This window comes from Caretta caretta, chromosome 5 (genome assembly GCF_965140235.1).
Source record: "Caretta caretta isolate rCarCar2 chromosome 5, rCarCar1.hap1, whole genome shotgun sequence".
Classification (NCBI taxonomy): domain Eukaryota; kingdom Metazoa; phylum Chordata; order Testudines; family Cheloniidae; genus Caretta; species Caretta caretta.
In genome coordinates this window covers 114,457,882-114,479,742 of record NC_134210.1, presented here as the reverse complement: position 1 = coordinate 114,479,742, position 21,861 = coordinate 114,457,882, and the positions used below count along the sequence as shown (strand labels likewise).

At 46.8% G+C, this 21,861-nt stretch overlaps 1 protein-coding gene and 1 long non-coding RNA gene across 3 annotated transcripts; one reads left to right on the top strand and one right to left on the bottom strand.

The window, feature by feature from the left end:
- Positions 1 to 10,005: 10,005 nt before the first annotated feature.
- LOC125636631 (cyclin-dependent kinase 4 inhibitor B) lies at positions 10,006 to 13,392 on the top strand. Its single transcript, XM_048850068.2, has 2 exons — positions 10,006 to 10,152; positions 12,370 to 13,392. Exons 1-2 carry the CDS (start codon positions 10,006 to 10,008, stop codon positions 12,649 to 12,651), a joined length of 429 nt encoding a protein of 142 aa, XP_048706025.2. The 3' UTR covers positions 12,652 to 13,392.
- A 2,264-nt stretch (positions 13,393 to 15,656) lies between these two features.
- On the bottom strand, positions 15,657 to 19,037 carry LOC125636632 (uncharacterized). Of its 2 annotated transcripts, XR_007356666.2 has the most exons (4): positions 18,866 to 19,037; positions 18,190 to 18,567; positions 17,203 to 17,238; positions 15,657 to 15,966 (listed from the first exon to the last, which is right to left on the bottom strand). It is a non-coding gene; the product is annotated as an uncharacterized LOC125636632 (long non-coding RNA). The 2 variants fall into 2 exon arrangements; XR_012668638.1 differs by lacking the exon at positions 17,203 to 17,238.
- Positions 19,038 to 21,861: the final 2,824 nt, after the last annotated feature.

The following is a 21,861-nucleotide window of genomic DNA, read 5'->3' as shown; positions in this document are numbered from 1 at the left end:
GTGCGCGGGGGAAGGGGGGTGGGTGGGGGGGGGAGAGGAAGAAGAGCAGAACTGTCTGCAAATGAATGGAGCGCGAGGCTGCTCGTGCAATGGCCTGGTCCTGCCTATAGGGGTATCTATAGCTCAACACTTCGGGGGGAAAAGGCGGGGGGGGAGAAAGGGGGGGGGAGATTTCCCGCTCCTTCTGCCCTGCGTGGACAGTTACTAACCTGAGCCCCGCAGGGTGCGCTCTCCAAACCGCTGCGCGCCGCCAGGAGCGCCCCAGCCAGCATGGGCATGAGGATAAAATGCACCGTCCGATGTAAGCGCCCGAGAAACCTCCCACGCGTCAGGGCTGTTTTGCTCAAGATCATCCAAGGCTTACTGAAGGCTTATCCAAGATCCAGGCCCCTTCGCCTTTCCCTCGTGGTGGTTTTGAGGAAGCGCTGCAGCAGGCGGGCTGAGCCTGGGCACCCCGCTGAGAACAGGTAGGAACCAACCTCAGAGAGGGGTGGGAATGGAAGGTGCCACTCTTGAGACTGAAGGTGAAATTCTGCCCCCCCCCCCACGGAGGTCAATGGCAAAAATTGCCAACCACTTCGGTGGAGCCAGGCAACGCCAGGAGCTGGCTTCACCATAGGAACCTGCTGTGTGCAGAGACAGCCAGTCCTACGGATACTCTTGCTCTTGGGTCATTTCTTACTATCCCGACTGATTTCAGGACCTTCTGCTTACGGACTGATGGCACGAGGTGGTCCCATATGCCAGGGCGCGCTCTTTTGGCCCCCTATAATTTTCTTTAGTGTACAGCAGCAGATTTTGTGAACGTTACAATACATGACAGTCAGTAATCGCCCACAAACTATTGCGGCATCGTTGTGGCACCTTGTTTGTTCCAATCAGATACAACAGGCGATTTTTCTAGAGTAATTAAAGTGCACCTACCATCACCATCAAGTATGACAAATTGGAGACAAACGTTCTCGTGAGTAGGCACCAAAAATAGTGTTTTGGAGGGAGAAAATGGCCGATTATACACACACTCCACTATTTTGTGACTAGCCAGATAGGAAAGTCAGCATGTTTGCCTTTTCATTGTGATATTTTTAACAGTGAAATCGATTGGCCAGGTTTTATATTTGTTATTGTATAAACATCCAAAACTAAGGTATCAGTGTATCAGATTATCAGTTCATAGAGTTAATTATTAAAATTCATATCTAAAAGATCCTGAGGGGCTCACTCAGGCAAAATTCAAGCACTTCAGTGGGAGTTTTGCCTGAACTGGGACTTCAAAACTGGCCCTCGCAGGGTCTGTTTGGCCCTGTACAGTGCAGTTTAGGCATTGTTTATTATGATTTATTGAATACACAATAAGCATAAAGTATTCTGTGGATTATCTGGGCATTATAAAATGTGGAGCAATGTTAAACAGAGGAAGAACACGATTTCTGTAGTCTAATAGGAAGTGCCAAGACCGATATTAGTGGGGACATAAAAACACACTTTTAAAAAATCCAAACCAGAGGCCCCCTTGGTTCTGAGATTTTTGTATATATATATCACAGTGTTTGGAGCAGGAAATAATTCTGTGCTGCTGATGGAATACTGAGCACTGGTTAGGCCAGTGTACAGGGAAGGTTTTGATCAAGAGCAATTATGCAGTGTACATCATTATCTTTAAATATCCATATTTAAACTAGATGTTGGGCCTCCTTACTTCAACCGCAGCGATAATAAGTGCTAAAAAATATATCCTCATCAACATCACCTCTGTGATGAACCTGAAAAGCATAAATACCAAAATATGGGACTGATCCTGAAAATATTTACTGCCTGTAAATCAATTCACTGAAGCCAGGGTCAGAAACCCTGCTCTGGCCAGCAGTGTTTTGCTCTGTGTTTCTGCGCCCCCAAAGAACTATTTTTATATAATTTAATTTTTTTAAAAACTATTAAAAAGCAAATTAGTGCTAAAAAGTTCACTAAGGTATTCAAAACATGATTGTTTTTCTCTTGGAAGGCCAAGTTATGTTGTGACTGAGCTATAAAACTTGGAATTCCCCCTCCGGCCCTATCATAGCTGTTCTATACAATATAATTATATTAAAATAAATAATAATAAGCCTGGGAGAAGATTAAAGTGAATCGCGAAAAAGAGAAACAATTAAGGGCCCAGACTGTAGGCAGATGCATTCATAGCCCTTGCTGAGGGTACTGGGAGTTGTGTGTGTGTGTGTGTCTGAGGGCAGAATTGGACACATTCATTTGAAAATACAGCAGCTGCACTGATCTTTCCCTTTCCCCGTCTGCATTAGAATGATTTAATTTAGTTGTTTTATCAGAAAGGGAAAGATCCGGGAGGAAATAAAAAGCGATGAACCGACTGAAAACAAATAACACAGGGCCCAACTCCAACAGGGCTTCGGCTCTAACTCCCTGGAGCAGTGCCAAGGAACTGCTTCTAAAAGCACTTACCGAACCAGATAGATCCCGAAGTTTACAAAATGGCTGATTACATTTTAAAGCAAATCCTGCGTATATGAATGTAAGTGAAAATTAGGCAGAAAGTTACTTATTTTGTATGCACTCATGTAGGATTTGTGCTGAAACTTGGGACATTTGTTTTAATTTGGCACATAAAGTAGTTTGTTGATTTCAAAGCCCTAAAAAATATTATAAAATGCTATTAGGAAACCCCTGCATTCTGATTAATCCGCAGCCAGCGTGAGATTCTTGAATATCGTAATGGGCCTGAACCCGCCTTTCAAATAAAACTACTGTATTGTTACAGTAAACCTAGAAAATGCATACAGCACGGTAAATGAAACTATTAGTAAAATACAGAGAACATTTTGTGGCATTGGTTAAACCATAGGTTCAGGAGACCAGGAGTTTTTTCCTGGTTATGTCACCTACCTTTTATGCGACCCTGGACAAGTCACAATCGCCCTTTGCCTCAGTTTCTCTGCTCCTACGTCCACGTTCGAGGTTTACCGAATGTGGGGAGAGCTTAATTAATTATATGTTTGTAAAGCGCTCTCAGATAGTTACTTAGCATCCGTCATCCAACAATTGCCATTCACCTGCTTATATTTTATTCGTATTATAGCTCTACCAAAGTTATCCTCTACCATGGTTCTTTTTAGATTTATTAAAATTAGTCAAGCTATTTGCATACAGGCTAAATCCATCCTTTTAGTTACTTTATTCAGAGACTAAGAAAGCCCTTGGTACTACGTTATCATAAAACCATGACCCATCCATCCGATTTAACACTAATGTATTGCTATATTAGAAAAGAGCAAAGAGAAGATATTTCAATTATCCATTGTTAAGGGGGGCACATTTTTCCCTTATTTGCATGTTCACCTATCACAGCAAACAAAAAATTATATCACTTTGCTGGTAAGTGGAGGCACTTTAAATAGTAAAATAGGTTGTTTTCTGTTTCGGGTATAACCAAAATAGTTTAACTTTGTATAATTGCAGCTTCCAACTAGATCTGTTTTCATTATTATTCCAAATTATTTTTTCAGTGCAGCTTTAGAGAGAGGCAGAAAAATAAAATCCTTAGACCAGTTAATTGGGCTTGCTAAATTGTTTAATGTGAAATGGAAAAAATTATACAGGAAGTAAGGTTTCATCAAAAAGTATAATTCTCTTTTTATCCCTTCCGCTTCAACAAAATATTTTTCCCAGCAGTAAAGAGGTGCAGTAACTAGGTTAATCAAATATAATTCTGTGATCAGCATTTGTTCAGCAATATTGTGGTCATCTCAGATATTCTTTTGTGGTACCTGCTAGTAAATGCGAGCTGCTTGACTGAAACAGCACAAGGTATTCTATGATGTGGATTTCTGAGAGAAGCGTAGATGGATTTAAGGGGGGTGCAGAAGGAAAAGGGGATAGTTTTGAGGCCATGGGTAGAAAAGGTTGAAAACTGACGATGGGGGGGGATCTTATTAGCAGGGTTCTCGGAGCCTTTCTTCTGCTATCTTGTTTGATGCTGATCTGCAGTTTTGTGGCTTGTGTCAGTTCCCGTAAAATAACTCTTTTCTCTTATGATTGGGCCAAATCTATGCAGGACACCCGAGTGCTGTGTCAGTTTCTTGGTTTATAAAGGCTTTTACGATTATTTACTTTATATTAGCATGATAGCTCGATGCATTTTCCAGAACATTAAAATAAACCAGCATTTTTGCAGCCCATTCCCACCCCAGTACGGATGAAAAATTCGGACCTGTAAAGAAAGATGCCAGAAGGATCCAGTGGAACTTGCATTGCATTGTAAACGTGCCAGACTTGGAGCCCTGAGTGAGAAGCTGGGCTCAGATAAGGAAACATTACACATTTGTGGACATCCATTTTCAAGATACACTTTTTGCCTGACAGTTACTGGGATCCTCTCTTTGCCGTGTGCGTACATACCAGGGCTGCTATCACAACTCCTACGCCAATCGCCTTTTGTCTGGTATGAAATAGCACCGTGCTCTATATACACAAGAGCATCTTCTAAAGTCACCCCCTTATCAATGTGTGTACTGCTAATTCGGGTAACTGGGTAGCTCTGAAGTTTCTTGGGACTCCTGGATTTGCTTGCCGCAGCAAGCAAAAACATTTTTTTAATCTGTCAGCTGCTTTTTCTTAGTATTTCTGTAGCCATCCCACCATTTTCTACTATAAACAGAAAAGATTAAGGAACTAAACTTCAGAATTGTACTTCCTTAATCTAATCTCTGTATCTAAACAGAGTTTATCACCGTAGGATCTGGGCACTGATTCCGACCAGCTAGTGTTTCGTTTTTATTAGTCTCGGTTTTTTCCTTTATACAAATCAGTTGTATAGTTGCCCACTGTGCTCCGGAAGCTGTAAAATCAAAGATGAGCATCAGACTGTGCACATCCACTGGAATTAGGGCCTGATTAATTTCATTCCCACTGGAGAAAATCCAAGGTAACTTCGTTGCCTTTTGCGGAGTTTTTCACGCCGGTAAAAAATTCACAGTAGCGCTACGGGAGTTACTAGCGAAAATTCAAGGTAGGAATGTGATCAGAATTCTGCCCATTGTCCCTGCAGAGATACCAGGAGTACAAACAAAGCCCAGGACCCTGAAAATTCCTTTTTCACGTGAATAATTTTATGCTCGTGTATAATTCCTTCAATGTGGCTGCTCCCATTTTTGCAGGTTCCAAGCCTTATTCCCCCCCCCCAGTAAACCAAGGAGTCATTTGACTCAGTATCTGACTCAGGAAGCAGATGCTTTGAATAAGGTAGTTTTGTTTTTACAGTCACTTTCTGAGCATAACACCATTTTAGGTGGGTAGTTTAAAATGTGAAAATCTAAATCTCTGCTACAATTTCGCCACCTTGTAACTTGTTCCTAAATATTCTTGTTCTGGCAAAATAATTTTTAAAGTACTTCAGAGCTGTGTGGTTTTGGTATTTGGTATTATTAATTTAGATCTTGGTAAGATGGGTGGGGGGGGGGAAGGAAGTGCAATTTTGTAACTTTGAAGCACTGTTTCTATGGGAGAACAACATAACCTTCAGGTCATTCTGTGCACTAGTTCTCCTATCAGAAGGTGAAAAGTAGAGGAACTACACAAGGCCTAAGCAAGGTTTCTGTGGTGCCTAGGCCTCCTGATGGCCTTCTTCGTAGGAGTGGATTTCACCCAGGGGGAAAAAAACCAGAAAGATACTTTCCAGGTACAGTGAAAGCACATAGGCCTCTCAAAAACCTGAACTACCTCTTGATTTCCAAACATTTGGCCTCTACCTCCTGCTGTTTTTTCTCTTTACTACAACTGATATAAGAGCTGTGTTTTGTCATCAGTACTATCCTCAGCATGTCCCTGATGGCTTGACTCAATCACTATTTCTTCCCTCCTCTGTGAATAGCTACTAGATGGAACAAACTTCTTGCAGCACAAAATTCTCTGATCACATGCCGTTTACAGTGATACATTTCTTGTGAATTCACAAAAAACACCCTCCTTCAGAACAGTCCACAGCAAGTGTCACAAGGCAGCAAGTTACCTACAGGATAGACTGAAGGGGGGTACGGTGAGGTTACTGGGAAGGCTAAAGAGGAACTAGTTCTAGTGATGTGGTGTAGGCTTGATCCAAAGTCCATTGAAGTGAGTGGAAAAATTTCCATTGACTTCAGTGAACTTTAGCTCTGGTCCTCAATTATTAAGATGTGGACAAGTATTTCAGGTTTGGGGAAAAACAAGAAGTTATATATAAATATGTAATTTCTTTTTCCACAGGAGATTTTACACACACACACACACACCCCTATGGAGAAAGAAATCACAAGATTTGGTTACAGCCTGGAGGTGAAGGGAGGGGGCAAGAGAATAAATACTAGTTAATAGGGATGCATTTATTTGATATTACTGAGCCACCAACTCACAGCTTCCACCTCTCCCGTCAAGTGATCTTAAATGTGACACTGGAATGTGTCCTGGATGGAATTAAAACCCTCTGAAAGGAGGTTTGCTGAGGTGTGTGGGGCGGGGAGGGGTAAACAATATAATTCTCTCTGTAATGTTTAAAAAGCTACCCGCAAGATTGTCAAATCCAAACGGAATACTTCCGTGTCTTACGAGGAGGCTTCAGATGTAGGCTTACGACGTGCCGGTACGAGGAGCGGGTGCCTTACCAGCAGGGAGGCATTTCAGAATGTGTAAAAAGGGACGCAGGACACACACATAATGAGGTTTCAGAGTGGTAGCCGTGTTAGTCAGTTTCAGCAAAAACACTATAGTGACTAAGTGCTTCGTCGCCCCTGACACAGGCTCTATTTCCCACTCACCTACGAAGCCCAGGCCCCGATCCTGCCATGCCTTGTGCATAGATCGACCCCTGCGCCCATGGGGAGCCCCGTTGGAGTCTATGAATGAAATCCTGGCCGCAATAGAAGTCCTGGCAAAACTCCCATTGTCTGGGGAGCGGGGTCCAAGATTTTCACCGACTAGAGTATGGAGCTCCAGATAGGCGCAGTGATCAGTCCAGACACGCTTACGTTGCAAGATCGGCCTCAGCAAACTGAAAACAGCCGTTTTTAATCATTCCTTCTTTTCGGAGTGGGGGCATGGAGTGCGGGCATGTTCACACAGGGGCCCTCTGCCCCCACTCTGTTGTAAAGCAGCCTGCCTCGTGCCCTGCCACAACCCCTACAGGGGCACTCCACCCCTCGGGGAGGCTAACATAAGTTAACACGCACTCTGGCATCTAAACTTCTGCTGGTTTCCTCCATGGGTATGTGAAGGAAGAACACAAAGATGACCCAAATATCCCTGCAGCCCACCAGAGAGGGGCTTCTGCGGGGTTGAGGGAGAGGATATTTCTTTCCCTTCTATGCTAGGCCCGGATCCAGAACGGTTACTTGCTTGTGCAGAAGTGCAAGGGCGCCCAAGACCCTAACCTGCCCATGGGCGGAGCCGATTGGGTTCCCCTCAAGGGAACAAGGACAACCTTACATTATAAAATGCTGGCAAAATGTCAGAATACCTGTTTCCCCATTCAGTGGTTCTTCTGTCAGCGTTTTCGTGCTGTGTTGCCATTGAGCTCAATAGGATCACTGGTGTAAGAAGCAACGGAGTAAGTATGTGGGGGGGGGGGAAAGGGGTGCCCATACAGCTCTATAGCCAGGGCTTTGGCCTGCGAATACAAAATAAAGGCATTTTTATCGTGTGTCTCTGGGTGGCTGTAGGTATTAGTGATGAGAGGCAATACTTTCCGCCTCTGTGACGTTTGTTCAAACGGATCCCAGGATCTAGTATCAACCTTCCACCGCGCATCGTGCTCCGCACTGCAGTCTGCCTTTATTGCCTGGGGCATTTCTTCCTCCTCCCCCCCCCTTTTTCCCCCACTGGACACACACCACGTTTGTCTGACCGTCTAATTCACGTGATCTCAGATTGACTACCGGCTTTACAAGCATGACTTTTCCACCTTACAGAACAATATGAATATGAAACTACAGTCCAGGAAGTGATACCATTAACCTGCTTAGTGTTGGGTTCTACCCTCATTTTAAACGGAGTGTGGACTGTGAGATTTTCTGGGCTGGAACCTCACAAAATGGTAATGAGACTCTTGACTGCGTTATAGAGTTGTAACTGAATGTGATAAGTTTATAGCGCTCTACAGGGCAGAATTTGGCACGTACAGTGGAGGTGGATTTCACCTCTAGTGAAAACAGGAAAATCTTACTAGCTTCAGAAGGTACTATTCGTCTTTGCTTTCATGGCGATTACTTACTTGCTGGGATGTTGCTCATGGCGATTACTTGCTGGCATTGTTCTTTGTAGGTTAAGTGGCATGCACAAATACGCTGCTGTGTTAATTTCACCGGGGTGGAATGGACATACATATTCAGGTAAGTCTAGCAGTTTATTATCTGCTTCTATATTTACGAGTTAGAGGGCTCGGATTGTGCAATCATGCTGGGTTATCTAAAATAAAACCGCGTAGACTTCTACGGATGACTCTGTTCATGGAAACTTTTGCTGTAAAGTGAATAAAATCGGCGTTGTTCACATTTTCTGCCTCCACTTCCTGAGTATTTCTCCAAACATTAGACATGACCCGAAAATATGGCACTGTAACGGGAAGTGCTTTGACAGCCCTTTCGCGCACAGGTGCTGTCTATTTTGCGCTATCTAAGGTACCGGTCGCGGCTGGTGAAGAATCCAGGATTTTCCTGGGAACATGAGCACCTTTACTAGAAATATCTATTCACACAGTGCCATGCATGCAACATCACTGGTTAGCAGACAACACAACAGTCACATGACAGTACTGTATAATGGAACCACGACTGCCAGCGAAATTTGGGAGCGTCCTCTCCTCCTTGATCTACTTTACCCGGCGAGACCGGGTGTGCAAATGGGAGCCTCCCGGGGGGTGAAATGGTTAAAGACCCGGGGGTGGCCAAGACGGTAGTTTTAGCTGTAGACAGCGGGTGAAGGGGATCAAGAAGAGGGGTTACAGGCAAAGGGGGCGCGGGGGACTGAAGGAGATGGACAGGTGCCTGGGAGGTGCGGATGAGGGGTAATGTAACCGCACAAGCAAGGGAGTCTGAGTGGTTGACTCAGTGGGATGGATGGAGGACAGCAGTCAAGTTATTTTATCTTGCGCCCTCCTGCCCTGGCTTGCCCTCCTCCCCCACCGCTCTGATGGGTGTCTCCAAGAGAGCAGGGCGCTGCCCCTCACCTACCACCCCACCCACTTATTTTCGGTCCACCTCCCCGATCGAAAGAAGTTTTCTCCCCGGAGCTCGCGTGGGTGGCTCTGGCGAGATCAGGAGAGAGATGTTGACCGGCGGAGATCGCCTTGGGTCCGGATTCGCTGTCAAGTGGCAAAGTAACGGGCAAGGTAGAGGAGACGGCGCCTGAGCCGAGCCACAGGGCGCCCCTCCTTGTAGATCACCCTGAGCAGGAGGAGGGTGAGCACCGTGGAGGGGGACGCGTGGGGGGGATGCACGTGTGCGGGGGTGATTGGGTCAGGCGCGGGGGGGGGACACACACACCGCGGCTGGAAGGAGAGGAGAGCGGGTGTGCAAGCGGCGAAGCATCAGGGCGGAGAAACCTGGGAGGGCGCGCAGCGCTAGCGGGGGAGGGGACAGCTCCCGCCAGGGCGCCTGTGACGGGCAGGGATTGCTTTCCAATCCCGGCCGCTGCCGCAGCCCCTGCCGCCTCCCCGTGCAATGGCAGGGCTTCCTCTGGGGGCGGGGGAGCGCGCGTGCAGCGGGCCGGCGGGGCGCGCGAGAGAAGGGAGACCACAGCCAAGTTACTCCTGGGATCGATCCCGGGGCTGGGGGGCTGCAGAGACACCCATGGCGGGCGGGCGGGCGGGGGGGTGGGAGCCCCGCACGCACGTGCCCCTGGAGGATGGGGGCCTGGGACGAAAAAGAAGGCGGTGCAAACTGTCACGCTGGGCGGTGCCAGCAGAGCCGCTAGTTAAGGCGGTGGAGGGGGGGGGGGGGGCGAGCTGGCTAGTTGGCGCCCTGAGGCATGCAGGCGGGGGCTGTAGCTGCAGGCGGCGAGAGGGACCTGCTGGCTAGCGCCGCGGCCCAGGGGGACGGGCAGAGGGTGCGGCTGCTGCTGGAAGCCGGAGTGAACCCCAATACGGTTAATGCCTTCGGCAGGACCCCGATTCAGGTACAGGGTCACGGAGCCCAGCTGGAAGGGGACACAGGCACCGGGGAGCGCGAGCTAGAGGGTCTTTGCATTTTACAGCAGCTGTCCAGCGCTGCTGGTTCGAGGGGAGATCGCCCTGTGGGGGGAGAGCCTACTCCAAACGTGGAAAAATTAGAGATTGTTAAAAAATCTCTAGTTTCTGTACACCTATTGAATCGGCCATTAAGGGGAGCGTATGGGAGTCACTTAAAAGAGAAACGAATTCTGCTTCTGGCTGGCTAAATAGAGATGTGATGTTTAAAAATTCATTGCCCCTCGTTTAAAATTATTATTCATCGGTATTATTCATTTTAGGAGTTAAAGTATACATTTTCCACAACACGAATCGAAGTGGGGCGCGTGTAATTATGGGGGACAAGAAGAATAAAGCAAAGTGCTAGCTCATTATGTATGAATATGGATAGAAATCGTCTTAAATTTCTATACCACGGTCCACTTTGCTTTATTGTTCATATCCCACAATTATAGGTGCCCCGTTTCGATTCTTCACCCCTTAATAAGTTCTAGAGGGAGAAAAAACTGAAGGAGTGTTGTGATAAAAGGTTTACATTAAACAGCACTATTTTAGATGTTTTAGCATCAACTTCATTCATTTCAGAACATTAAAAATTTAAAAGTTATATTTAGGAAATGGTACTTTGTTTCAATTACTATTTCAAACAATCTCTTGATCATATAAAATGCCAGATCACAATACATTTAATCAAGCATAACTGGACTCTGAATGACTGCCATTTTGTTTGACTGTTTATAGGGGGAAGGAATTATACTTCCAAGGAGTAAACATGGCAGAGGGGAAAAAGAAAGGGTTTTGTGGCTAAAGTTCATGTACACATATGTAGATAACTTAAAAAAAACCACACACAAAGTTATCCACATAGGTGGATGAGTTGTTATTGCTTTTTGTGTGGGGGTTTTTTGTTTTTGTTTTTGTTTTTTAAATTATGTCCATATATGTGGATGAGTTTAGAAAAAACTAAAAACCTTTTTTTGCTGCCCTTAAAATGGCTGTCTCTCAGACCAGTTTACATAGATTCTGTCTGTGCTCAATTACATTTGATAAAAATGTTGCAACCGATTTCTATGATGAGTTTTTATTCCTTTTTTCTTCTTTTAAAAAGTGCATCCTTTAACCCACTTTCTGTTTATCTTGCCCACAGAGATTGTTGGTTAAAATAAATTGAAATTTGGACACATTTAATATAGTGAAACTTCAAATATATTTTACTGATCATTTAAAGCATATTAAAGTAACTCTACATCTTGTTTGATTGTACATGTGAAGCGGAATACACATGAACAAATTTTACACAGTTAATATTTAAGTATGCTGCAGAATCAATCAAGTATATTAAACCCAGGTCAAGAGTTATTTTGGATTTCCTTTTATGATTTAAAACAAAGACAAAACTTCCCCTCCAGCTCTGCCGCCCTTTCTTTGCGCATTAATTTACAATGGAAATCTGTCAAATGAAAGTCTTTTCTTCTAGTCAGTTAATTTTATTATGAATTAGTTTTCTAGTACATTTTCCTAGTTCACTGCACAGAGGAAATTTTTCAAAGAACTGTTCATCTCTCATTCACCACTTGTAAATGAAGGTCATGTCTGCGTAAATTGACTTGATAAATGTGATGGCGAGTTTTATTTTTTATCAAATATAAAAATGAGTGCAGTCAAAAAACATCGCTACTGAGCGAGGGGGCTTGTATTTGGTACATATGCTCTTGATTTGCACTGGGTAAACTCTTTTTAATGTTTACCTTTTTCAGTGTTTAAGATGAAGTTTACAGAAAAATATTATCAGAATACATACTCATTTGAAATATGTATTTATGTAGTTCAAGAGCTATGCACCGTATGCAAGTAGCTAAATATACAAAACCTTAGAAAGCCTGCCCTACTGTTCTGTCAGTTCTGTCATGGACATCTACGGGGTCCAGATATCACCCTGAAGATTTACGTCCTTGGAACACAGATGTAATTCCAAAGTCAAGCGACCAGATTCTGGTCTCCATTACGCCGGTGTAAATCCAGAGTAACGCCTAGAGAGCGTAATGCGGCTCAGACTCTGACCTTAACTCAGATAACATTCCCATTAGACCAAACGAGATTCTTGCTAAGAGAGCAAGACCGAACCCTAAATCGATCAAGGCTGACTGACGGCTTCTCCCTCCCAGGTCATGATGATGGGAAACACCCAGGTGGCGGAGCTGCTGCTGCAGAGAGGAGCGGATCCCAACCGGCCGGACCCGCGCACCGGCTCCCTCCCAGTGCACGATGCGGCGCGAGAAGGTTTCCTGGACACCCTTGTGGCGCTGCACCGAGGCGGGGCTCGCTTGGATCTGCGGGACACATGGGGCCGCCTCCCCATTGACCTAGCTGTCGAGAGCGGGCATCAGCAAGTGGTCAGCTACCTCCGCGCCCAGCCTGCAAGGGGTGCCGCTCTGCCCCAGGCATAGGGCACGGGCGTGTGGCCAGCTGTCTGCGGGGCTAACAGCTCAGCCACAGGGGCCTCATTAAATGCTTGCCCCGCTGAAGTCAATGGAAATTTTCCTGTTAACTTCAGTGGAGCCAGGATTTCACCCCAGGTTTTTCTACGGCATCCGGTGACCCATCCTCCAGGCAGCTGCAGCCTTGTGGTTCTCTCGCTGGGACTGCGCTGCCTGGGATGGACGGTTCACAGGCTGTGGTAGAAAACAGCCGGTCTCCTTGGTTCCAGTCAAACTGTAAAGCGTGTAGAGAGAGAGAACCCACTTCTGGAGGACCAGCTTGATACTCAACTTGCATACAGTCAGATTCCTTTTATAGCGAGCAGGCAAACAGATTATTCTTCCTGTTACAGTGAAGTTGCTCCAAGAGAAGATTTCACGGTAAAAGGGTCGGTAAGGTTGCACTGTATGGAGGAGGCATCCTGCCTGCCTGCAGCCACCAGCTGGTAGCACTCTTGGGGGCATGCCTGCTTTTTCCTCCAGTGAGTGTGTTGTCTGGGATTTATCCACCTTATAACCGAACGGAATGGGGTACCTTTCCAGAAAGCAGGCAGGACCATGAGCTTGATCTAATTCCCTGTTAACAGCAATGGAAAGAATCCCATAGTCGTGTAGGCAGCCTGATTCCATTCCCATTAAACCCTTCACGAAGGCAGCAATAATGCTACATAATTTCCCAGCACAGCTACAATATATTCCTTAAAATGTCACACAAGCAGCATCAGTTGCAAGGGTGCCCATTCGGGCGTGACTCAAAGTGTTTCCCCCGCCTCCCACCCCCTTCAATGGGTTTTGAATCAAGCCCTTCATTTAAAGACGCTAAATAACCTGCATTACAGCTAGAAGCCCTTGACTTTCTAAAATCTAGAGCCGGATCTCTCTCTGAGCAACCATCAGTATTTTCCCTGCTAAAATGCATTATATAAGCAATAAATACATGCATAGTACAGTCATAAATAGCTTCCTCGGAAGTTTTTATGTAGTACGTACTGTTTAAGGAGCCTATCCTGCAAGCTGCTGAATGCTTTCAATTATTACTTAAAAAAAGGAATATATTTTACTCATCAAGATAAGAGGATGTTGTTTATTGGATGGCAGCCTTTCCTTAGCTGTACTCTGTTACAGTCAGAAAACCCTTGCTGTTCCATTTGCTCAGCATTGGTAACGGGATTATGGGCCCGTAATCCCACACCTACTGACACTAATAGGAATCTTTCTCTGGATACCAATACACATTGGATCAAGCCCTCTAGGGCGAACCAAATGATCTGAAGAATATTAGCTTCTTATGAAGCTAATAGCTTACCTCTGGAGAGCTACTACTTCCAATTAGATCGAAGGGAGATATATGCACACGAACATTAGAGAGGTGTTTGTGTACAGTTATTTTAAATAACTGGACTGGGAGGATTCTGGTGTCTGGTTTTTAGATTAAAACCCCCAAATTATAAAAACCTCACAATATGGGGTAAAGGACCTTTATATTCCTTATTATCCACCAAGAGAGTCTCCCTGGGCAGATGAAGCAGCGGGAGAGTATATTGTAGATCATCACAGTGGGGAGAGGAGGGGAAAATGTTGTATTCAGCATATTAAATTCTTAGATAAACTAGTGTGGTTTTTGTGATTGGTATTAGACCCCTCTCATAACAGGATTCAAAATAGGCAAGTTGACTTATTGGTTTCTGTAGTGATCTAAGTGATAGATCAATGCTAAATCACAGAGTAATGCTTTTATTCATTACAGTACTAGAACAGACAGATCTGCATTCCGATATTTTAATTTAGATTATTTTAAATTAGATCCCTCACACTATGAGGAACTTTTCCCGTCTAATTTTACTTTCGAGGCATACACGCACATTAATTATCCCATTCCAATTCCTACCAGGAGGGAAACTCTGAAAATACACTCAGATTCAGAAACCTTTCCAAATTATGAATTTTATACTAGCAATGTGAACGTGTATCTCTAGAAAATATTCCTATTATGAAATCAATAGGCGCTTTGCCATTAATTTTAATGGAACCAGGATTGGGACCATTATTACGGCGTTTTGTTTTTAAAATCCGCAAATAAGCAATGGGTACAAGCAACAGGGACATCCAATACAACAGCTGAAGAGCGTGTGAATGTTCGTTATTATTGCTATCTGCACACCAGCTTTCCCCCCCAAAAGGACATCAATGAAAGAACAGTTTATAAATATGTTTGTGTATCGCTTCTGCTTCCCATTCAGTACTGCTTAAGCTGATTAAGTAGCGGTTATTATTCACGTGCAAAATATTAAAGTGGGTTAATCAGAGAATCTAAAGTGATGGTTATTTTATGTTTGCACTAGTGTCCTAGGTTGGTCGCAGGATGTTAGAGAGATGAGGGAATATTTTTATTGGACCTTCTGATGGTCAAGAGACAAGCTTTGGAGCTCACATATAAATTGGTCCAGTACAAAATATTCCCTCACCCACCTTGTCTCTCAATGTTGTTAAACTTTCTAATATAAAATTCAATATTTATTAGTTGAGGTTATGTTAGAGATAGGTTGTCAGAAATCTTATAAAATGTCAAATTGAACACCATGTGTATTTCAATAGTAGATTTTAAAAAAAAATCACTAATATGGAAAATGGAGTTCGTCTGGCAATTTGCGTGGATAAAACACTTCAGAGAAGCAAGAAAATTCTACCAGACTTGGTATCAGTGCCACTCTGTGGATTTAAAACGTCATGTATAATTCTTAAATATTAAAGATAAAGATAACACATACACCTGTAATACTTTATACCTATATCTATTACAGTCTCAGAGTATTGAAGTGATGCCAAACTTAGCAGAGTTTTCTTGCTTCTGCTTTTTTAAAAAAATGTAGTGTACCATGCTACCCATGCAGATTGCCAAAATGAAAAATAGTTCCCCATAACGGCAATTGGGGCTGTGTTTGAATTCTAGGTTAGGAATAGGCGGCACTACACCGTTTTGGATCCATGTCTAAGAAACTTTATTTCAGTTTTCCGACAACTCCCCGGAAAACAAAACAATTAGAACAATGCCCATTGGCAACTCGGGATCTTATTCTGCAGTCGAGGCGCTAGGGAACGCCACCGCACACGGCAACGCGCGTGCAGCTTCCTCAGTTGTAACTCCGGCAAGACTTTCACGGTCATCCTTTGCTCCAAGTTCTCACAGCAAGAAAATCCTGAAAGCATTTTGGATACTCGAGCGCTACTTAACTCATTCAGGTCCTTCCGTCCCCACTGTTCAGCGGCAGTTTAAACCGCGGAACCCTACGGAGAAAAACCCAGGACTGGAGGTTACTTTAAAGAAAAGAAAAGAAAAGAAAAGAAAAGAAAAAGGGCTCAGCTGGAAGGGGCTGATCTCGCAAAGTGCTCGTCCGCTACCGTCCCCGTTGCTCGGTATGGGAGATGAGAGCACTATTCAAAATCAGGCCACCCAGGGCCCAATCTTGCAAGGTGATGAGCGCCCGCAACCCCTCTTAAAGTTAAGGGAGTTGGGGGGCGTTCAGCACCTTGTAGGATCGGACTCCGCTCGCGTTTCCTCACATGGTGCAAAAAACTATTAAGTGTGCAGGTGCAAAGGTCCATCAGGTGCAATGCCCTGAAGTCACATTGTCCCAGCCCTCCCTCACAGGATACAGAAGTCAGCACAAGCCTTTGTCTTGCTATGAATGTGCTGTAGTATGAACTCCCCGACAGCATGTAGAGCCCTCTAGGGAGGGGAGCTTCATATGAATCTCAAAGAGCTGTGGGTTGCGGTGCCTAGGAATGATTACACCGTTTTGACAAAAGGGGAGGGCGCATGCGTGTATTAGGAGTGCCTTTATTACCCAGAAGGGGTGGAGACCTGAGTACTTTTCCAGATTAAACGCACCTCATTCTATGAATGGCGCAGCACGTACATCAAAGGCGCCTCTACAAGCAGTTATAGGTGAAATCCTGGCCTCACTGGAATCAGTGGAAAACCTCCTATTGACTTCAGTGGGGCCAGGACTTCGTATACGAGCTCCGCGGAAATTATACGCCGGTTCTTCTGGGAGCACGTCGGAGTGTCACACTATAGGTTTAATAACGATCTATATTAAAGTTTAACTCTATGTATCTATACTTAGTCAGGACATTAGTGGGAGCGGGGGGAGAATAAAAACCTATTTCCGAATTAAGCAACTGGGGTAATCTTTGGGCTAGATCTTGCCGCCACTGAAGTGAATGGAATTTTTCCATGGAATTTGAAAGTAACGTGAGAGTAGCCAAATTTACTCTGGAGGGGGGGAAAAGTACACAGGAGTGTGCCTAAGGGGGACTAGGGTTTCATTTGATGCGACTTTGCATTTGTAGACACGGACAGTGAAGAGGGTCAAGGATACTGCTGAATCAGTTAGATGTAGTGTGTATATCCATATAGGTCAACTGGTTCAAAATTATCCTGGCGGAGTTGGGAGGGGAGTTATGCATGTATGCGATTTTGCCCTGTGTGTCTAGATCACACTCTAGGCAAAGTCATACCTGGAAAATCTGACTCCAGTCCCTCTTTTCATAAACCTGTGATGAGCAAGGAAGACACGTTTGATTGTCATAGCAATTCTCTCCCTGGAAAATTGACTCAAACGTTGCAGCATAACTCCCTGCTTCTGTTCCCAATGAAACCATGGATGATGAGCAGTCTGTCTACAGAATGTTTTAGGATATCTTGCAAATATCTTTGTATACATCTGGCATGTCTGGGTGAAATCCTGGCCTTACTGAAGTCACTGGGAGTTTTGCCACTGGCTTCAAAAGGGCCAGGATTTCACCCACATGTCCTTGCTGCCTCCACACAGAGACTGGAAAAGCAGGATCTGCATGGCCATTTGTCATCATCTTCAAGAAAGGTGTGTTACTTCAGTCTGAAAAGTCCTAGAGAAGAGTCAACATGTATTTAAACATATTCCTCATTTTAAAAAACAAAAACCACTGATCCCAGCTCTTCTAAAGCAAATCCGTCTCCATTTTCCAGGCCCAGCAAGGCTCTGCTAACCCCTTTACATTAACAGCAGTGTGCACCTCATACAGATTCAAGATCCCCATAGGCTCTTCTCGGGGTCTTTACTGCTCTCACAGTCTCAGGCTCCCTACTCGCTGACAAAGGGAATCAATGGCGCAGAAGCTTCTCCTTTCAAAGCCCTCCCACGTGGCTAGCTTGACGTTCCGTTTTAGCTTTGGCTGTAGAAATCAGCGAATGGATGTAGAAATCCGGGGGTGGAGGGGGAGGAAGAGGCGGGGCCAGCCAGCCAGGGCCGCCCCGAAAAGGGGGCGGAGAAGGTAGCCCGGTTGGCTGCCCCCCTATCACGGGACTGTCAGAGCATCCAGGAACATCGCTGGAGCCTGCACGCTCGGAGGGGCGGGAGGCAGCAAAGGAAGGAGCCGCTGTGCAGCCGAAGGCGGGGGGAAGACGCAGTAAAGCGAGAGTGCCCGGGGGTTGTCGGGGGATAAAAGCAGAGTCGAGGCACTTACGGGTCCTGGGGAGGAGGGGGAATCCCAGCCTCGAAGAGCTGGATGGGCCGATCCTTCAGCCCTCTGTCGGGCAGAGCTCTCACAAGTGCAGGAGCGGGCTGGCTGCAGAACCCAGCCCCGGATCCTCAGCGCTGGGCCGAGTGGCGGTAGGGTGGAGCCTGGCCAGCAGCTCTGCGCTGCCCGGGGTGCGCCCGCCAGCCAGCAGGGGCTTTACTGACCCCCTGCTCTAAAGGGGGAAGACACCCCCAGACCCAGCGCTGCGTAGGTTAAGCACCCCCCAGTAAACGCAGGAGCGCTGGCCAATGCGGGAGGCGTTCGTTCTTCTGCGGGACATCCATTTCCACCCCTGCGCCTCCCGCCCGGCTCGAGGGAGGACCGCTGTAATGGAGGGGCGGGGGTTAATACTGAATTAATAAAGATCCTCCCCCCCCCATTCCAACTGAATCGTTGTTCAACAGCAGCCCTGCCCTCCTGGCTACAGGAAAAGCCCCCGAACACGTGGTAACAATGCAGTTCTTTTAATTCCACGGCAAAAGGCTTTCTACAGCCCTTTAGAGAGACCCCGGCATCGTGTCTGTGATTGAAATAGCGGCTGACATGTCTATGTAATAAAAGCGATCCGCGTAACCCCCGCCCCCCCATACTCCAGTTTTCCCTTGGTGCGTTTTGACATTACCTGGGTACAGCAAGTTCCACTCTTCACCCCCCCCCCAAGGGGCGCAACCGGAATTTTTCTAATAAGGGGGCCGAGGGACAGGCCCCCTCTCCGGTAGGGCGCCTGTCCCGGGGCAGAGGAGACGTGGGAGGCGAGGTGCTCCGGGGGAAGGGCTCGGCTTACGGCTGGCAGAGGGCGCTGCTGCCTGGCCTAGGGGCTCGGGGAGCGCCCCCTCCCCACGCTGGAACTCCGGCATGGAGCTGCCCCTTTGGGCGGGCATGCGGGAGCCCCAGCCCAATAGCTCCTGTGCTGCGGGGGGTCTCCTCTAAGAGCCGGCCAAGGGGAAGGGCCAAGGCTCCCCCCTTGCGCAGCTAGCTCGGTTCCCTTGGGGTATAGGTGGGTTTTTCTACCCAGTGACAGAGATTTAAACATTTACAACCTCATCAAGTACAGCTGGTCAATCAAAGATGCCCAGCACAGGTTACAGGGGCTGATCTCATTTGGAAATACGGAGGGTTCGCATGGGCAGTGCCCCTTCAGGGGCAGAGGAGTTCCTCGAGGCGGCGCTCGGGAGGTTTTAGAGAGTCTCCTCTCCGGGTTTCAGAGGAACAGCCGTGTTAGTCTGTATTCGCAAAAAGAAAAGGAGTACTTGTGGCACCTTAGAGACTAACCAATTTATTTGAGCATGAGCTTTCGTGAACCACAGCTCTCTCCGGGTAGTCACTTCTCACTGTCCCCAGAACAGCAGCCACCCCGTGCGCGCTTGATGGCGCGCCAGCTCCGCGTTACGCAGCGAGGCCGGCTTCGGGGTCCCGCAGCAGCGACCTAAGCCCGGAGCGGCCTCGTAAAACGCCGCGGAAGACAGGCTACACTGGAAGAGCGAATCCACGGCGCTGTTGCGTTCAGTGCAGCCATCTTGGCCGCTGTGTAGGGGTCCCTGAAGACGTGAAGTCTCCAGTTTGCTGCAGTGGGCAGCATCCCACAGGCAACGAGGGCACAGAAGGTAGGTCACAGGATGGCTCAGGCCCAGACCATAGGGCTCGCAGAATTATCAGCTGTCCAGTTTCTCCAACAGACTATAGGGTCTGACGGAAATAAATGCTCACCCGCGGGACAGACGGCAGGACCAGTGGTAAAAAGGAGAATGAATATGACCGGCTCCGTTCATATTTTCATCCCCTGTAGATTATTCCCAGTCACAACGACTCCACACTGTGAGGAGTTTCAATGGAGGGGAACGGGGTGTTTAATCTCGCTGTGTCTCTCTCTCTCTCACACACACACACACACGCGAAAAGGTCCCTTTCTAATAACCGATAGTCTGTGGTTTAAGACAGATCCAGAGCTGGGGGTTTGGGAACGGTGGAGACCTAAACGATTCCTAGAAAGTCATCCATGAATTGAAGGCTGAACAGACTTTGCAAACCGATTTTTCTTTTGGGGCGGGGGAGGAAAAGGGGGAGAGATGCTAAGGTAATTTAGGAGCCGGTAGAAGTCTCAACACTAAGCCACATTCTTTCCACTGCTAAGCGTCATTTACAAGAATTAGGGATAATTCTTACAGTGAAAGAAATTGCAACCTTTAGAAATGCACGGGATAAGTTCAGCTGGCAGCGACGCACTGACAGACGCGTCTTTTAACGGGCCAATCTAGCTGTGGAGTTTATAAAACGGTTTGCATGAGTACCCGCCCACCATCATGAAGATATAACAAAGCACTGAATTTAGCATTTGTATAGTGCTTTCCAACTTCCGCTGTCTGATCAATCCCCACCACACCCGATATTGTATATGGGGAAATTGAGGCCGGAGGGTAACATGACTCAGTCCAAGTTGACAGACTGTCGGTGTCACTGTCTGGAGAGGAGTTCAGGGTGGTTCCTGGCTCCCAGGTCTGTACTGCGCGTACACAGGGCTCGAGTTCATACATGGGGAGCTGAAGGAAAGGAGTCCCTGCACATCACTCCTGCTGTTTGTTATACACTAGGTTATCGTGCGTGAGCTTTCACCAGGAATGTATCTTTATAGGTGGCTTAGTTATTGGAAAGAACCAGATCAGGGGAAGTGAAGATCAGGGATGCCCCGGTCCAGTTTGCAGAGCACCGCAACACACCCGCTGCATTGCGCTGGGTCTTTGAAGCCCGCTTGCCGCGTTTGTGGCTGCAGTCTAGGATTCATATAGTAGGGCTGGGGGGCAAACAAGAATCCAAAGCTTTCAGAGGTGGTTTTCCTTCTGCACTAGCCCCTGACCTGGGAGGCCCAGGTTTAAGTCCCTCCTCTGCCCGAATGGAGGCAGAGACTTGGATCTAGGAGGCCCAGATTCGAGTCCCTCTTGGCTGTTGGAGGGGCTGTGTTTGCTCACTCCCTGGTTTTGACCAGAAATGCCACCCTCGATCTTTCCTGACATCTGTCAAGACAGATAGATTATGAAAATGGGCTGGTTTCCACCACTGGGCATTTTCTGAGCTAAATGTTTCATAAAAAAAATCCCCCCAGCTGCTCTGTAATGTAGCCCAGCAGAGCGGCTGCCCAGGTCCATGTTTTCCGTGCTCTGCCCCTGAGCCAGCTGTCTCCGATCTTATTTAAACGGCCTGGAGGAACCCTCCCCACTAGAGTGGGCCTGGGGCCAGCAGCCGGAGGCTTACGCTGGAGTTACTCTGCACCGCGCAGTGAACAATCAAGCCCCAGATACCAGTAGTTGCTCCTAACCTAAAATGGATTCCACCGCCCCCACGTGCACTTACTCCAGTGTGCAGAAGTCGCCCACTGGTTCTTTTCTTTCCGCCCCCACTGACCTCTGCTCTTGAAGAGAAGGTGCCGAGGGGGAATTCAGTGAGCTAAGCTACTTGGTGGAGCATTGAAATGAATCGAAGCCAGGAAACTCAGCTGCATCAGGCGCCGGCCTCGACTAATGCTTGTCGGTGGGATCTGGCTGCTCCACGCCAAGTGGGTGAAATGCGGGGCTGACTCGGCTGCCTAAAGGGGCGCCGGCAAGCAGCTTTGCTTTACCCAGAACC

Excerpts from the sequence above, each read along its gene's own strand:
- LOC125636631 (XM_048850068.2), top strand. The coding sequence starts at position 10,006 with ATGCAGGCGGGGGCTGTAGCTGCAGGCGGCGAGAGGGACCTGCTGGCT. Across the intron at positions 10,153-12,369 it reads TCGGCAGGACCCCGATTCAG|GTCATGATGATGGGAAACAC; the intron begins GTACAGGGTCAC and ends TCTCCCTCCCAG.